General features: G+C 42.0%; 1 protein-coding gene across 3 annotated transcripts in view; it reads left to right on the top strand.

Annotated features, from left to right (window-relative positions):
- The window catches only part of frmd8 (FERM domain containing 8), a 32,964-nt gene extending 22,012 nt beyond the window's left edge, over positions 1-10,952 (top strand). For all 3 annotated transcript variants that reach the window (XM_043682672.1, XM_043682673.1, XM_043682674.1), the window contains 4 exons: positions 2,068-2,191; positions 2,780-2,929; positions 3,960-4,149; positions 9,087-10,952. In XM_043682672.1, coding sequence (XP_043538607.1) covers positions 2,068-2,191; positions 2,780-2,929; positions 3,960-4,149; positions 9,087-9,205 — 583 coding nt within the window. In that variant the 3' untranslated portion in view covers positions 9,206-10,952. The remainder of the gene's footprint in view (positions 1-2,067; positions 2,192-2,779; positions 2,930-3,959; positions 4,150-9,086) is intronic.
- The last annotated feature ends 3,522 nt before the right edge of the window (positions 10,953-14,474 follow it).

Raw genomic sequence — 14,474 nt, 5'->3', positions numbered from 1 at the left:
CAGAATGGCCCAACTCCTTGACTTACAGATGGTACTCTCCAGCGTTTTCCCAGCCTCCCAAAAGCATTTTCTTTTGCATTTACTGGAAAACTGGATAAGAGGCAGGAATCATAGAATCCCTACAGTGTGGAAACAGGCCATGCAACCCAGAGAGTCAACACCAACCCTCCAAAAAGCATCCCACCCAAATCCACCCCATTATATTATTCCTGTGTAACCCTGCATTTCCCATGGCTAACCTACCTAACTGACACATCCCTCGAAGCTGGACAATTTCCTATGGCTAATCCACCTGAATTGCACATCTTTTGGAGTGTGGAGGAAACCTATGCAAACAACAGGGAAAACGTCTGTGTGGAGTTTGCACAATTGTCCAGGATGGAATTGAACCCAAGTCTCTGGCACTGAGAGGCAGCAGTGCTAACCAGATGAGTCTCTACTTTGGCAACATCTGATAGCTTGCTATGCTGTGAGGAGGGACTCAGTTCTGCAGGTTAGTTACTAAGGAACATCCGACCTCATTGTGAGTGCTGTAGCTTTGAACCTTTGATGCCAGTATCTGTAAGAGAAGATGCTTGGTAATTTACCCACATTTGGATTCCGACCTATCCCAAGTCAATAACATTCTTGCCAGAATTGCATTTTCGTAATCCTTAAGTGATTATCTGCTTGTGTTTTTTTTTCTCCTGTGGTCCCTCTTGTTTCAGAATCCCTATGGGTTCTGAGCACCTATTGAGTTGAAATAACATTTACAGCTGTGATTAAAGGTGTATAATATATATTTCCGATTTGGATTTGAAATGATCAGATTGTTTTAAACACGTAAAAGTCATTTGGACTGTGACCTAAGTGCATGAGTTATGAGAAAACGTGTGATTGCGGTTATTGCCTTGAGTTACAAAGTAAAATGTTGATGCTCATGAGTTGATGACAGGCAGAATAAACACCATCTAGTTTTGACTTCAGAACCAAAGGTGCTGTTTGTTTCAGAAGAACCCAGAAGTTTCGTTCAGAAGGCAGATAGCTTCTGCGAGCAGGGGGAGTCAAGGCAGTTTTGAGTAATCAGTTGCCTCAGCTGAAATGATTTCTAATCTGTGAACCTTCCAAACTGGGAGAGTTTTAGAACTGAAGAGTTCAGGTCATCAGAATTGTGAAAGGCTCATGCCAGCTGGAAAAGAATTGTCACGTTATCTCCATAGTTCAGCAAGAAGAAAGTGGGAAAGTAAGTTAAGTAAAATTCATTCATAAATGCTGAAATAGGAGTAATTTTTCTGAGATAAAGTCTTTCACTGATTCTGCTGTAAGACAGATGGAAATTTTGTTTAGATGTTTGTGGTAAGTATGGCTTTGTTTATGTCTTTTGCATTAGAAACTTTAGTTGTAAAAGGCCATATGTAGCCTTGTGTAAATATTTGTGATTAACCACAATGTTAATCAACTGCAGACAGTTGATCCTGTGATCTATCAAGCTAAGTTTTGATATGCTAGGATCATAAAACAGTAATCAGCCATTTAACTCAACTGTTCTGATACACTGGTGTTTATGTTCCCATCGGCAACCTTATCCACTTAACCTGCTACTTTCTGTTTTTATCTGGCATTCTCCCTTAAATGCATTTGTGCCTTTGCTTCAGTTGTTTGGTGGTGAGTTCTATTCTGAGGTTTTTTTAAAAAAAAGCTTCTCCAATATTCCCTATTTGATTTATTAGTGAATATCTTATTTGGAGCCCTTGATTTTAGACTGCAGCGGAACTTTGATTATCTGGCATTCGATTAACCAAATTTCAGATTATCCAAACCAGATTGTAAGGTCCTGATGCTTGGCTAAGCTGTGTATCTGACATTCAATTGTCCAAACAAAATATTCCCTGTCTGTGTTGTTTGGATAATTTAGGCTGCTCTGCATGCAAGTAGAAACAACCTCTATGTTTACTGTTCCCTCAAGTTTTAATGGTTACCCATTCACTTTTAAGAGAAAGGATTCCCAACTTGCAAATGTAATTCCTGCGAGTTGTAAGCTTTCAATTCTGTTATGCTGCTTCACCCTTTTGTCTCTTGTGGTTTCAGCTCTGCGATGTTCACTGGGGAGATTGATAAACCAGTGCAGAGCTTTCTGCATCGGAATGGGCGCAAACTAGTAACCATCGCAATCAGTTTGGACGGTGTGTCTGTCATGGACAGTAAGGAGAAGGTAATATTTTTGTACTTTGAGCGGCCTTAATTGTCTGCCTGCTGGTCTGATGTTCTCTCTAAAATGATCTACTTCTCTTTGTCATATGATCGAATCCACCTGGAGTTTCCCGTTGCTTATAATAATTAGGCAACCACATACTGCCGACCAGGGTAAAGGCAGTGTGAGAAATTCCAGCCGTGGGTCGTCGCGCTGATGGCACTGTTATGAGGTTGGACCTGAGCCATGTTTTTGGAAAAGTGTCAAGCAAGCTTTGCACTAGCCAGATGGTGCTGTACCTGCCCTGAGGGTTTTGATGGGGACAGTGAAGAGGGAGCTTAAGCTGCCCACCTGTCTTGAAAAAGCATATTATTTTTGGAATCTATTGTCCATTTAGATCCTAATAGAAAATCTGGATGAATCGTATTGTGTGATGCTATGTCATATATGTTGAATCAAACTCCAGGCTTCACTTGCTTTAAAATTTCTCAAGTCCATTGTCTTTAGTGGGGGATGGCATGCGTAGTGTAAACCACAAACAACAAGGTGCTTGGATTGATTGTCATTGAGAGAGTAATTGGTTTCAACTCTCTGCTTCCGCTCTTGCAGTGTGTGCTTTTGACCCTGTGTTTTCACGAGCTGTCGTGGGAGTACACGTCCTCGGAGGACGAGGAGTCTGATGACATCTTGTGGCTGGAATTTGATGGAGAGGAAGGAGGAGCTGTTGTGAACAAGCTTTTGAAGATCTATTCCAAACAGGTACTGAGGAAGTGACAGCCTTCTCATTGTGGAATTCACTATTCCCTAGGAGCAGTTGAGGCAAAGAGTAACGATGCATTGAAGGAGAAGCTGAGGTGACAAAGGATTATAATCATGTGCTGATAGTGAGATGTAGAAGTACGGGAAAGATTTGAGTGGAGCGTGAATACAAAACCAGATGGATGGAATGACTTTCTGATGCTGTGCTATATGGATAACATATTGGCCATATTGTCCAGTGAGCCTGAGACAGAATTGAAATAATTATATTCCCTGTACCAGCTGGATTCTATAACCAGATCATTGTAACAGTAACTTACATTTTACCTATTTATGTAGCTTTCTAACTGTGCATGCATACACCTTTCTCACCAGGCTTAACATCTGTTTGGTTTTTGGTCCTGGCATTACTCTCCCTCTCTTTGCTCTCGAACTGCTTTAAGTTTTTCATTTTCTGGTTCAGTTTTTCTGCCTTTAATATGTTTTCTTGACTTTAAAAAAATTGCAAGTTGATTTAATTGTTGGAAGTGAGGGGGCAAAGGTAACAGAAACATTGTTTCATTGCAAAAGAATATCTTGTCTGGTTAAATGATCAAGCTTGTAATTATATTTGAAGAGTGTGGAACCAGTAACTTTCGTAACTTCAGTGTAAAGTGGAAGTGAGCAGAAAGAGGCTGTACCCAGTTACCTGAGGTCGATCAGGATATCTAAGTTAGGTGAAAGCATGACTGTGTTTTATTATACAAGACCGACCAGGAAAACGTTTGGTTAGTGCTCTCGCACTGCTCTACCCAGCCATAGTGTCCCTAGGTAAAAAACTAGTTTGGAGAAATTAGCTAAAGATTTCTGTTCTGGATTGCTACCTGTGGACTGAGATCTTGTGACTGTTGAGCCAAATTTGGATGAGCAATGATTCCTCCTGCAGTTGAATAGTCTGTCTCCACTCGTTGTATAATCAGGGGATGGGAAAACTGGTTGGGGATGCAGTGAAGTGATGCCTCGGGACTAATGCTAGTGTGCATCTATCCAGGCGGAGCTGATGAGTGGAATGATCGACTACTGCATTGACTTCAACAACACCTTCGAGGTGTCACCGGTGCAGGACGCCGTTGCTGCAAAGCCACCGAGACCAAAGGAGAAACGCGGCAAACTGAAGAGGCAGAACAGCGTGGTGTGCAATCGGATCCAGCAGCTCTCAACCATAGACTATGTAGAAGAGGGTAGGTGGCCTGCTTGCTGACCTTTTGGGTAGCATCTGCTGTGGACACTGAATAATTACCGAACTATTGGTGGATGAGAATTGTGAGCTAAGCTCACTTGTTGATTGGTCAAGGGAGCATGACCCTCAGCAGAGTCAACCTTACCTTTTGACTTTTGGCAAATATTGGCCCTTTCCTGGATGGCCTGCAGATTCTCTATGTTTCCGGAAGGTTTCAGGAAGCTTTTAGGGATGCTATGGGTGCTTTGTGTGGGTGCCATTCCATTCCCTACCATCAGAGGGTGCTGCTGTACTGCGCAATGGTTCTACAATCCTGATAGTACAAATAGGGTAATTGCATTGAAAACCACATTTATTAACAGCAATCCAAAAAATAAATTACCCCTCAAATATATTTTGACAAAGCATACAGGAAACAATAGAAACCTAAATGAGTGAGTAGATCTAAGAATCTACTCCCCTCATTAAGTCCTCATTGCTGAAAACATAACTCCAGTGCTTCAATTTACAGAGGAACCTTGATTATCCAAACGAGATGGGCGGGCACTATTTCGTTTGGATAATTGATTATTCGGTTAGTTAATTTCCTCTGGGGCTTCAGGTTTTCTGTGAAGTCTGCTCCCGTTCAGGAGGCTAGGCAAAAGCACACTGCATGCAAGACCCTGCACCCTGTCCGCTCCCAGCCCACACCCGCAACCCAGTCCAGCACTGCTTCCCCAACCCCGCACCCTGTTCTCCCCCACCCAACCCCCGTCCGCGTTCCCCTCCCGGGCAGCCGGACTGAACACCAACTGCTGCTATGTAAAATTAGAGTCCATGGTGTTCGGGGCAAGACACTGGCATGGATAGAGGTTTGGTTGACTGGCAATGGCAGAGAGTGGGGACAAAGGGGTCTTTCACCGATGGCAGTCATTGACTAATCAGATGAGGGTCAGTGTTGGGACAACTGTTCATGTTACACATTAATAATCTAGATGAAGAAACCTGAGGGCATTGTTGCTAAAGTTTGTAGATGTCACAAAGATAGATTGAGGGACAGTTACTGTCGAGAAAGCAGGGGTGCTGCAGAAGGATTTGGATTGGCTAGGAGAGTGGGCAAAGAAGTGGCAGATGCAATACAATGTGGGAAAGTGAGAGGATATGCACTTTGGTAGGAAGAGGAGAGCTGGAGACTATTTTCTAAATGGGGAAAGGCTTCAGAAAACTGAAACACAAAAGGGAGTCCTAGTTCAGGATTCTGTTAAGAGAATCTGGGGTGAGTGGGGGTGGGGTGGTCGGTGCATGTGAGGTTTGCAAGAATGATCTCAGCTTGGACTCTAGAGATTAAAAGGATGAGAAGGGGGGGATATGATTGAAATTTATAAAATACTGAGAGGCCTGGATAGAGTGGAAGTGGAAAAGATGTTACCACTAGTAGGAAAGATTAGGACCAGAGGGCACAGCCTTTAGAGTGAAAGGATGATCCTTTCGAACTGAGATGAATTTCTTCAGCCAGAGGGTGGTGGGTCTGTGGAACTTATTGTCACAGGTTATGGAGGCCGAGTCATTAAGTGTCTCTGAGACAAAGATAGGTTCTTAATTTGTATGGGGATCAACGGTAATGGGGAGAAGGCAGGAGAATGGGGCTGAGAAATATATTAGCCATGTTCGAATGGCGGAGCAGAATCAGTGGGTTGACTGGCCTAATTCTGTTCCTGTATCTTATAGTTGTTCGTAGGTTTACTCACTGGGTGGAAGGTGCAGAGGGTACGCTTTCAGAATTTAGCACAGATTAACACTGGCATAAAGGGAGACATCTCTGCCAGTACACATAGTGGTGGTGTGGACTGGGTCTGGGTAGGAGCTTTTTTTTTTCCCCGAACTGAAGAATTATGAATGCCCAAGAGGATCTAACTGCCTGGTTTCTTCAACGGTGACGTCACTCCCAGGGTAACCCTGCAGCGGAGATGTTTTGACCACTGTACACTCAAGCCTTCTGTGCCCTGTGGGTAATTCAGGGGCTGGAATACAAAACCCCTCTTGTATTCAGGTTTTCATTGAAACTTTGTAAGTTTTACATTGGGATTTGATTTTTTTGTTGCAGTCCATTACACGAGCTGTTACTTGCCTATTTATTTACATTTGTCCAATTTAGAGGAAAAAGAAAGACATGCTATTTGCAACTGCACTTTGTAAGCAAAAGTAGAGACTGAGTAAAATTGTTTCCAGTATTATCCTTTGCCAATTGGCTGTCCGGAGATGAGCCGTGAGGAAGGAAGTGTGTCGACTGGGGTATCTGGAGATTTGGGAGGAAGAGTGTTTCAAGTAGAACAATGACCAAAGCTGCATTGATTTTAAAATAAGAGACTTTGCCCCAATCTAACTCCATTGTAAATCCAAACAGCTACGATTATAAAATAAGCGACCGGTGAAAATGCTTTCAGGTGATCTGAAAAGAAAGGATGCTGAGATTTATAGAATTACAAGAGGTGTCAGCTAAGTCTCCAGTTGCTCCCCTATAGGATTGCAGTACCAGGCTTTTCAGTGCTTTGTGAGAGTGGTTCCAATGATCAGGAGCATTCATTATGAAGATAGTTGGAGAAGTTCAGACTTTTCCTTGGAGAAAAGAAGGCTGAAAGGAATTTTCAAAGTCATGGAGGATCTGCAAAGATAGTAACAGATTCATGGAAGTGGGGAGTTTGGTGTAATAACATTTAAAAGGCACCTGGATGGGCACATGAATAGGAAGGGTTTAGAGGGATATGGCCAAATGCTGGCAAATGGGACTAGACTGATTTAGGATACTTGGTCGGCATGGACAAGTTGGACCGAAGAGTCTGTTTCTATGCTGTACGTCTCTCTGACTCTGATCAAGAATGAGGGGACACCAATTTAATCCATAAAAGAAGCAAAAGCAAAGGTGATTTTTTTTGTGCAGTGAGTGGTTTGGGTTTGGAATGGACTGCCTCAGTGTGGTGGAGGCAAATTCAATTGATTCAATTGAATAGGAATCAGACAGTTATTTGAAAAAGAAGAATGTGTATGATTATAAGGCAAAGGCAGGAGAATGGTTTTGAAGGAACCGCTAATTCAGATAGGCAGAACAGACTAAATGGGCTGAATCGCCTTTCAGCACTGAGCATTGTGACCATTTATCACCTAACTAGTTGAGAACAGTAAGGGTGATGTAAATGAACAGTGGCTTTTACTTAAGATAATCTTCAGACAAATTTATCATTCCTAAATCATTTCTCCCCCCCCCTCCCAACTCCAATAAAGATGGATGTTTTTGAATGCTTGTACTGTACCCATTGCACTGTATGTTAGCACAGTGACGTACTGTGCCCTTTATGACCACAACTGTTCCTACATTGAGTGAATAGTCTGTGTCAGGCATTAGGGAAAACAAGTGTGGAAAAGGTCTTATTCATTTATGAGAATCTATCTGATGTTGGTGCATTTCCAGCTTTCTGCTGTTAGAGAGCCTCTGTAAGCTGTATTTCAAAAGTTGTTCTTGTTTCAAGAAATGTGCACTCTATTATTTCAGCATCTTAGTCGGTCTTCCAATATTCAAATGATAGCATTTGTAGCCCACAGTTCCTTAACGTTAAAGTCTCTTCCTCTGTCTCTTTCCCCACCCCTCTCTCCTCTCATTCATCCCACCCATCCCCCCCACCCCCAAAGAAATTCCACCCAAATGCGCAAACAGTGGTGACTCACTCATCAAATGCTGGGTACTTAATATCTTGAATGTCAGCTGCATTTGCAACAGTCTCGCCTCTGAGTTAGAAATCGTGGTTGCAAGGCCCATTCCAAGTTGACAGTCCCCGTGCCATAATATGGGAGCATTGTTCTGCTAGAGATGCTATCTTTCAGCTAATACGTCGACCTCTGGTCCTTCGTCTACCCTTCAGGAGATCCTAATGCCAATGGAGGCATTGTCATACAGCACCGAAACAGACCCATATGTCCAAGCAGCCCATGTGGCCATAATCCCAAACTAAACTAGTCCCACCTACCTTCTATTGGCCCATATGCGTCCAAGCATTTCTTATTCATGTAACTATCCAAATGTCTTTTAAGCATTGTAACTGTAGCCGTATCTACCACTTCCTTTGGAAGTTCATTCCTTTCAAGAACCACTGTTTTAAAACATTGCCCTTCGTGTCTTTTTAAAATCTTTCTCCCCTCACCTTTAAAACATGTCCCCCAGTTTTGAAATCACCCACCCTTGGGAAACTGCACTTATCAGCCACCTTGTCTGTACCCCTCATGATTTTATAAACCTCGACAAGGTCACCCCTCAAACTCCCATGTTCCAGTGAAAAATGTCCCAGCCTCTCCTTATAACTCAAACATTCCATTCCCAGCAATATTTTGGTAAATCTTTTCTGAGCCCTCTCCAGCTTAATATCCATCCTATCACAGGGCATCCAGAACTGGGCACAAGTACACCAGCAGAGGCCTCACCAATGTCATGTACAACCTCGACATGACATCCTAACTCCTATACGCAAAGGTCTCGACAATGAAAGCAAGTGTGCTAAACTCCTTAACCGCCCTGACTACGTTTGATGCAAACTTCAAAGAATTATGCACCTGAAACCCCAGGTTTCTCTGTTCTACAACACTACCCAAGGCCCTGCCTTTAATTGGATAAGTCGTGCCCTTGTTTGTTTTACCAATTTTATTACTAATTCAAAGAAAAGCAGGGGATTTCATCTTGGAGATCTCTGGTCAATAATTATCCTACATGAAACAGAACAGATTATCAGGCCACAATTTCATTCTTTTTTTTGTGGAGCTATGCAAATTGACTGTAAATGTTTCCTGCATTGCTGTAGGGATATCTCAAAAAGTATTTCATTGATTGTGGAGTACTTTACTATGTTCTGAGTTTTCAAAAGGAGACATATAAAGACAATTTTCTCTTTCTCTTTCTGCTTTCCTTACTGTCAGGTCAAGAGATCAAGCGGGTGAAGCCAAAGAGGGCGGCATCGTTCTTTACACGTCAGATATCCCAGGGTCCAGTCTCTTATACTGCCGTGGAGGTCACAGAGACTCTGGAACAGGGCTGACCCAATCTGTGGAGACACAAAGATTTCCATGGGAGAGGAGGGAGTGAATGATTTGGGTGGGGGTGGGTGGGCTTACGTTCCCAAAGTGGACCAGTGGTATTTGGGGGTGGGGAAATGAAACATTTGCCAACAACCAAAAAAAAAAATTGGTGGATTTAGGAGAGCTTGCAGGGTCTGAATTATTGCACAGCGCACAACTGTCATTCAATGTATTAAGTGACACCTTCAAGAGGGTCCATGTATCCAGATGTTGCAGTATTCAGAGGGTCCCAATCACCCTGTGTTGAACTAGGAGTCTTAGAGGAATTATAGGGAGAAAAAAATGCACATATGTATTTTGTTTATTTAAGAAATATATGAACTTGATTGTAGAAATGTAGCAATGATATGGTGCAGGGGGATAAATACTGTCCTTCAACCCCGGTCCTTTCATTTCTTGGATAAATCAAGCCCACTCTGGGGCAAATGTTTCTTCGCTGGGTTGGGTGCCTCATGCAAAAATGAATTAGTGAAAGCCTCAACTCATTTGGGCCCCATGCCCGCAAACTGCACCCAGTCTGGCACTGATCTAATCGTCTGTCTGACTGCATAACTCATAGATTGATGCACTGGTAAAATACCTTTGGAATTCTTGGAATTGAACACATTGTTGAGGCAGGGTATAGGGCCTGCTAGCACAATACAATTTGTCAGTCTCTGGAAAAGGAGAGGTTTTTAAAAATATGTTTGGGTGGGAAGCGCTGGCAGACCTGCTATTGTATTCCAGTATTTTCTGTTTTTCACATGTGCTCTGTGTGGTTCTTTTTAATCTGTACTAAATACAACATCTGCCTTGGAGTGCTCAGAGATGGCTGATGAGATGGAGCAGCAAGAGGCTACTCCCCAGTGCAAACAGAAACATGCATTCAATGCTAGTATTTGCTCATTCAAAGATGGCTTCTAGTTGCTGAGCTTTCATTCTTCTTTACATTCCTGATCAGTTTTTTGTGGCAGTGGTAACCTGCCTCACTCCCAATTGATCAGAACCCTGTAGAGGTCTGTATCTTAGTGTCCTGAGTTGCAATCTAATATTTTTTTAAAAGAGGGTAGTGGTATTTCCCAATCTAAGTTCAGATCCCTTTCTGTTCTCTTCACAATAGAAAACTCCAGTCTTTCCTAACTGCACCACCACCACCAAAAATAAAAATGTTGAGGCCTTGAAATGGTGATCTGAACTTTTGATGGGTTTCTATTAAAACAAGGGCATCAAGACTCTTGTGAGGTACATCATTGGTATTGTCATTGCAAGGCCCAAAGGTTTAACTGGAACGGAGGGTGGTTTAAAGATACTGATTTTGACGTCACATTCCCAAAACAGTGCCTTCAATAATTTTAAACTCAACCATGTTCTGAACTGTGCTGATGTGGTGAACATTCAATGAATATGTAATCTTCTATCTTCCTCCCTGAAATAAATTCTGACAATGGAATGACTGCACTGAAGTGAATCCAAAGGAAACTGCTGGGTGCATGTGCAGCATCTGTTTCTTTTTCTAATTGCACTACATAAAGTAACTGATTCCAGAGTGATTGAGAATTTAGGAGATTTTTCACTTTATTATCAGTGGTTGAATCTATTTTTTATGAAGAAACACTTGATTCTGTTTAGTCAGTTGCTCTTACTAATTGTTAGTGCACTGTTTTTTTTTAAAATTCATACCAATGTCTTTCTACTAATGTGAATTAAAGTTTTCCCTTATTATAAACAGTTCTTTCAGATCGCACTTTTTTTTTATCCCTCTAAAAGTTGTGTCTTAAACAGAAGCACTTTTCAGTCTTGCACTGAAGGAGGTCACTTGTTGTGCAAGCTGTTTGAAAGATCTGTCCACACCTCTGCTTTATATGCAGACATGCGTGCGCACACGCAGGCACACATGTACGCACGCACCCATAACCATGCAAATAGTCCTTATCAAGTACATGCTGAAGCGCCTCTGGGATCTGTTTGTGATTAACCCTTTGGAAAGGAGGAATGGAAAATATATTTTCATAATTTCCCCTTAGTTCTTTTACCAATAATTCTTAAGTCTGGAACCTCAAAGCAGGTAAGGATGACAGATTTTGCTTCCTAAAAAAAATTAGTGAACTAGTCTTGTTTTTTAAACTATGGTTATATAGCCATATTTTATTTATTCCAGATTTTTATTGTATTGAATTCAAATTTCACTATTTGCCTTGTGGGATTTGAACTAGTGACCCCTGAAATAATAGGCCAGTGATATTACCACGACACCTGACCTTTGGCAAGTAGGTGCATGATCCTCTGCTACAGACTATGCAAAGGCAAGTGCTGATGTCTGGTGTGTTCTGTCTGTAGCACTCCATGTAAACACAGCCAGCTGTGTTAGTAGATTGGTCTGAATTAGACCTCTTTGCTACTCTTCAGATGGACAAGTGGTAATTGGAATTACTCTCGAGGGTATTGGATTGCTGGAGTCTTTGTCCCTCCATGCAGATGTGCAATCTTTTTTTTTCCAATAGCATTGTGGAACTGGAATATATTGGATATGGTGGGTATTTTTTTAATGAATTCAACACGAGATCCATCTGCTGCAGCAGTATTTCAACCTAGCAACATTTTCAGGACTAAGCTGAGAACAGTACACAACCAAAGAGAAAAAGCTTTTGAAAAGGAAAATTAATTGTTTTTTCAGTTGGCCCTGTTGCTTCAATTGACCTTTAGCGATCTACAACTGATTCAGACAGACGTCTTCCCTGAAAAAAAAAGCCCAGGCCCCCTTATGTTATTGTTAACTTGGGAGCCCAATTATTGGGACTTGTTCCAGACAATAACCTCAGCTATGGAATATGTGAGCAATGCCTGGGAACCCACGACATTCCTTCCATCTCTGTTTGACTTGAATGAAACCAAAACAGAGGCACTGCCTAAAATAATAGAGCAGGTACAGTGCGTCCAGGCTACAACGCATCCGCACTGACAATGTAGGCAATAAATGGGAAGAGACTGTTTGTATTGGCCTGTGACACTTCGACTTCAGAGCACATACCAGGCTAAACTTGTCTGTTTCTTCTGATTGCTCAAAAGATGAGATAAGTGTACTGATCAAAGTCCTTGATGACGATACAAGCCTTTCGATAAGATTGGAATATTGGCTTGCCAGCAGCCCCTGAATTGACTTGGCAGATGGATGTTGAGTCTTTTTTTGGGAGTTCATCAGACTTGGCAATCTGTAAGGAGCTGTGCTCTATCCACTTTCCTGTCTGCCTCAGAAACCTGCACAATAAGTAAAGAGCTGTGGAAGAAAATTGGAGGCTTTCAAAATGTGGATTGAATAAAAAATGTCACATGTAGATCATCAGACAAATGAAACTATTAATCCTTTAAGTGACCATATGTGAATGTCTACATTTTGGTCATTTTCTCAGGTCAGAAGTACCACAGAGATCTGATCCGGTGGGAAGTTGGAAAGATGAAAGAATGAGGGGTTGACCTATGCATCATTGGTTGATTGTTGTCTGTAACTATACTGTAAAATCCAAAATGTATGGAGAACGCAATTCTGACATGCATTGCATGCAAATGACAACAGATCTTTTGGCAGGAATAACAGTAGCAGAATAGTTTGTTCCATCTGTTGTAGGGGGTGACAAAACAACAGGGCCTCTGTGTAGAAGTGAGTCAAGTATGCACCAACTAGATCAATGTCTCAATCTATTTAAAGCAGCAGAGAGGGTCAATGCCAGGCTATGATATGTTGGGGTGTACATATTTGGATGTTCATCTTACCCCTTCAGCCAGTCATTGGCGTTACCCTATGGCTTGTTGAGACTTTGTAGTGTCGTGGGTAATGTCCCTGCCTCAGAGCCAGAAGTTCCAACTTCGAAGTCCACACTGGGACTTAGTAGTGTCACAACTCAATTGGGAAAGGGTGCACTGATACTTGAGGCCCACAATCAATTTGCCTGATGGGCCAATACTCAGGGCAATTGTAATTCACCAGCAAAGTGGTAGTGCTTTTACCTTTTGAGCCAGGTGTCCAGGTATCACGTCCCACATGCTGTATATATGTGTCATAACACAGCTGAATAGGTTAATGGTTTTTTTTTTTAAATACTGAGTTTTGGAGGACTGTTGCGATGCAGTAGTAGTGTCCCTACCTCAGAGCCAGGATGCCTAGACTCCAGTCCAACCCAGAAATCCAGAGGTGTGTAATAACCTCTTTTAATCAGGTTGATTAGGAATATCTTCATTAACAGGAAAATGACAAACTTATTCTTCAACAAATAGCAAATGCACTTATAGAGCTGTAGCAAGCTACAATTGGACCCATCCAAAGGCTGTCATTAACGTGGTACCAGGAGTTTTATTTTTAAGTTAAGAAAAACTATCCCAAAATATCCATTTCTACTCTACCGAAATAACAACCTTATACATCTAAAGTCTACACACACAATCCCAATTGAATTTTTTTAAAGTTAGAGTCTGAGAATTCTACAACATGGAAACAGACCCTTTGGTCCAACTCCATGCTGACCAGATATCCTAAACTACTCTAGTTCCATTTGCCGGCATTTGGTGCATATCCCTCTAACCCTTCTTATTCATATTCCCATTCAGATGCCTTCTAAATGTTGTAATTGTACCAGCCTCCTACTTTTTAAGGCAGCTCATTCCAAACATGGACCATGTTCTGCGTGAAAAAGTTGGCCCTTAGGTCACTTTTAAATCTTTCCCCCCTCATTTTAAATCTTTGCTGTCTAGTTTTGACCATCCCTACCCTGAATTGAATTGCATTTATTGTCACGTGTACCAAGGCACAGTGAAAAGCTTTGTCTTGTGCGCAATACAGGCAGATCACACAGTTAAGTAGCGTAGATAAGTAAATAATGGGTAAACAGTGCAAAAACAAAAACGCAGGTACAGGTCAATGTTAAGAGTTTGAGTCCATTCAGTATTCAAACAACAGGAGTGTAGAAATCTACGAAACCGGCTGGTGCGTGTTCAGACTTCTGTACCTTCTCCCTCATAGTAGAGGTTGTAGAAGAACATTGTCAGGTTGGGGGGGATCTTTGAGCATGCTGGTGCCCTTTCCTTGATAGCGGGCCTGGTAGATGGATTCTGTAAATGGGTGGTTGGCCTTTGTGATTTTCCAGGCTGAGTTCACCACTTTTTGTAACCGTCTCTGATCTTGAATGGTGCAGTTGCCATACCAAGGTAGTGATACATCCAGACGGAATGCTGTTGATGGCGCACCTAGAAAAGGTGGCA

Source organism: Chiloscyllium plagiosum, chromosome 45 (genome assembly GCF_004010195.1).
Source record: "Chiloscyllium plagiosum isolate BGI_BamShark_2017 chromosome 45, ASM401019v2, whole genome shotgun sequence".
Lineage (NCBI taxonomy): Eukaryota > Metazoa > Chordata > Chondrichthyes > Orectolobiformes > Hemiscylliidae > Chiloscyllium > Chiloscyllium plagiosum.
This window is presented reverse-complemented; position numbering and strand designations above follow the sequence as displayed.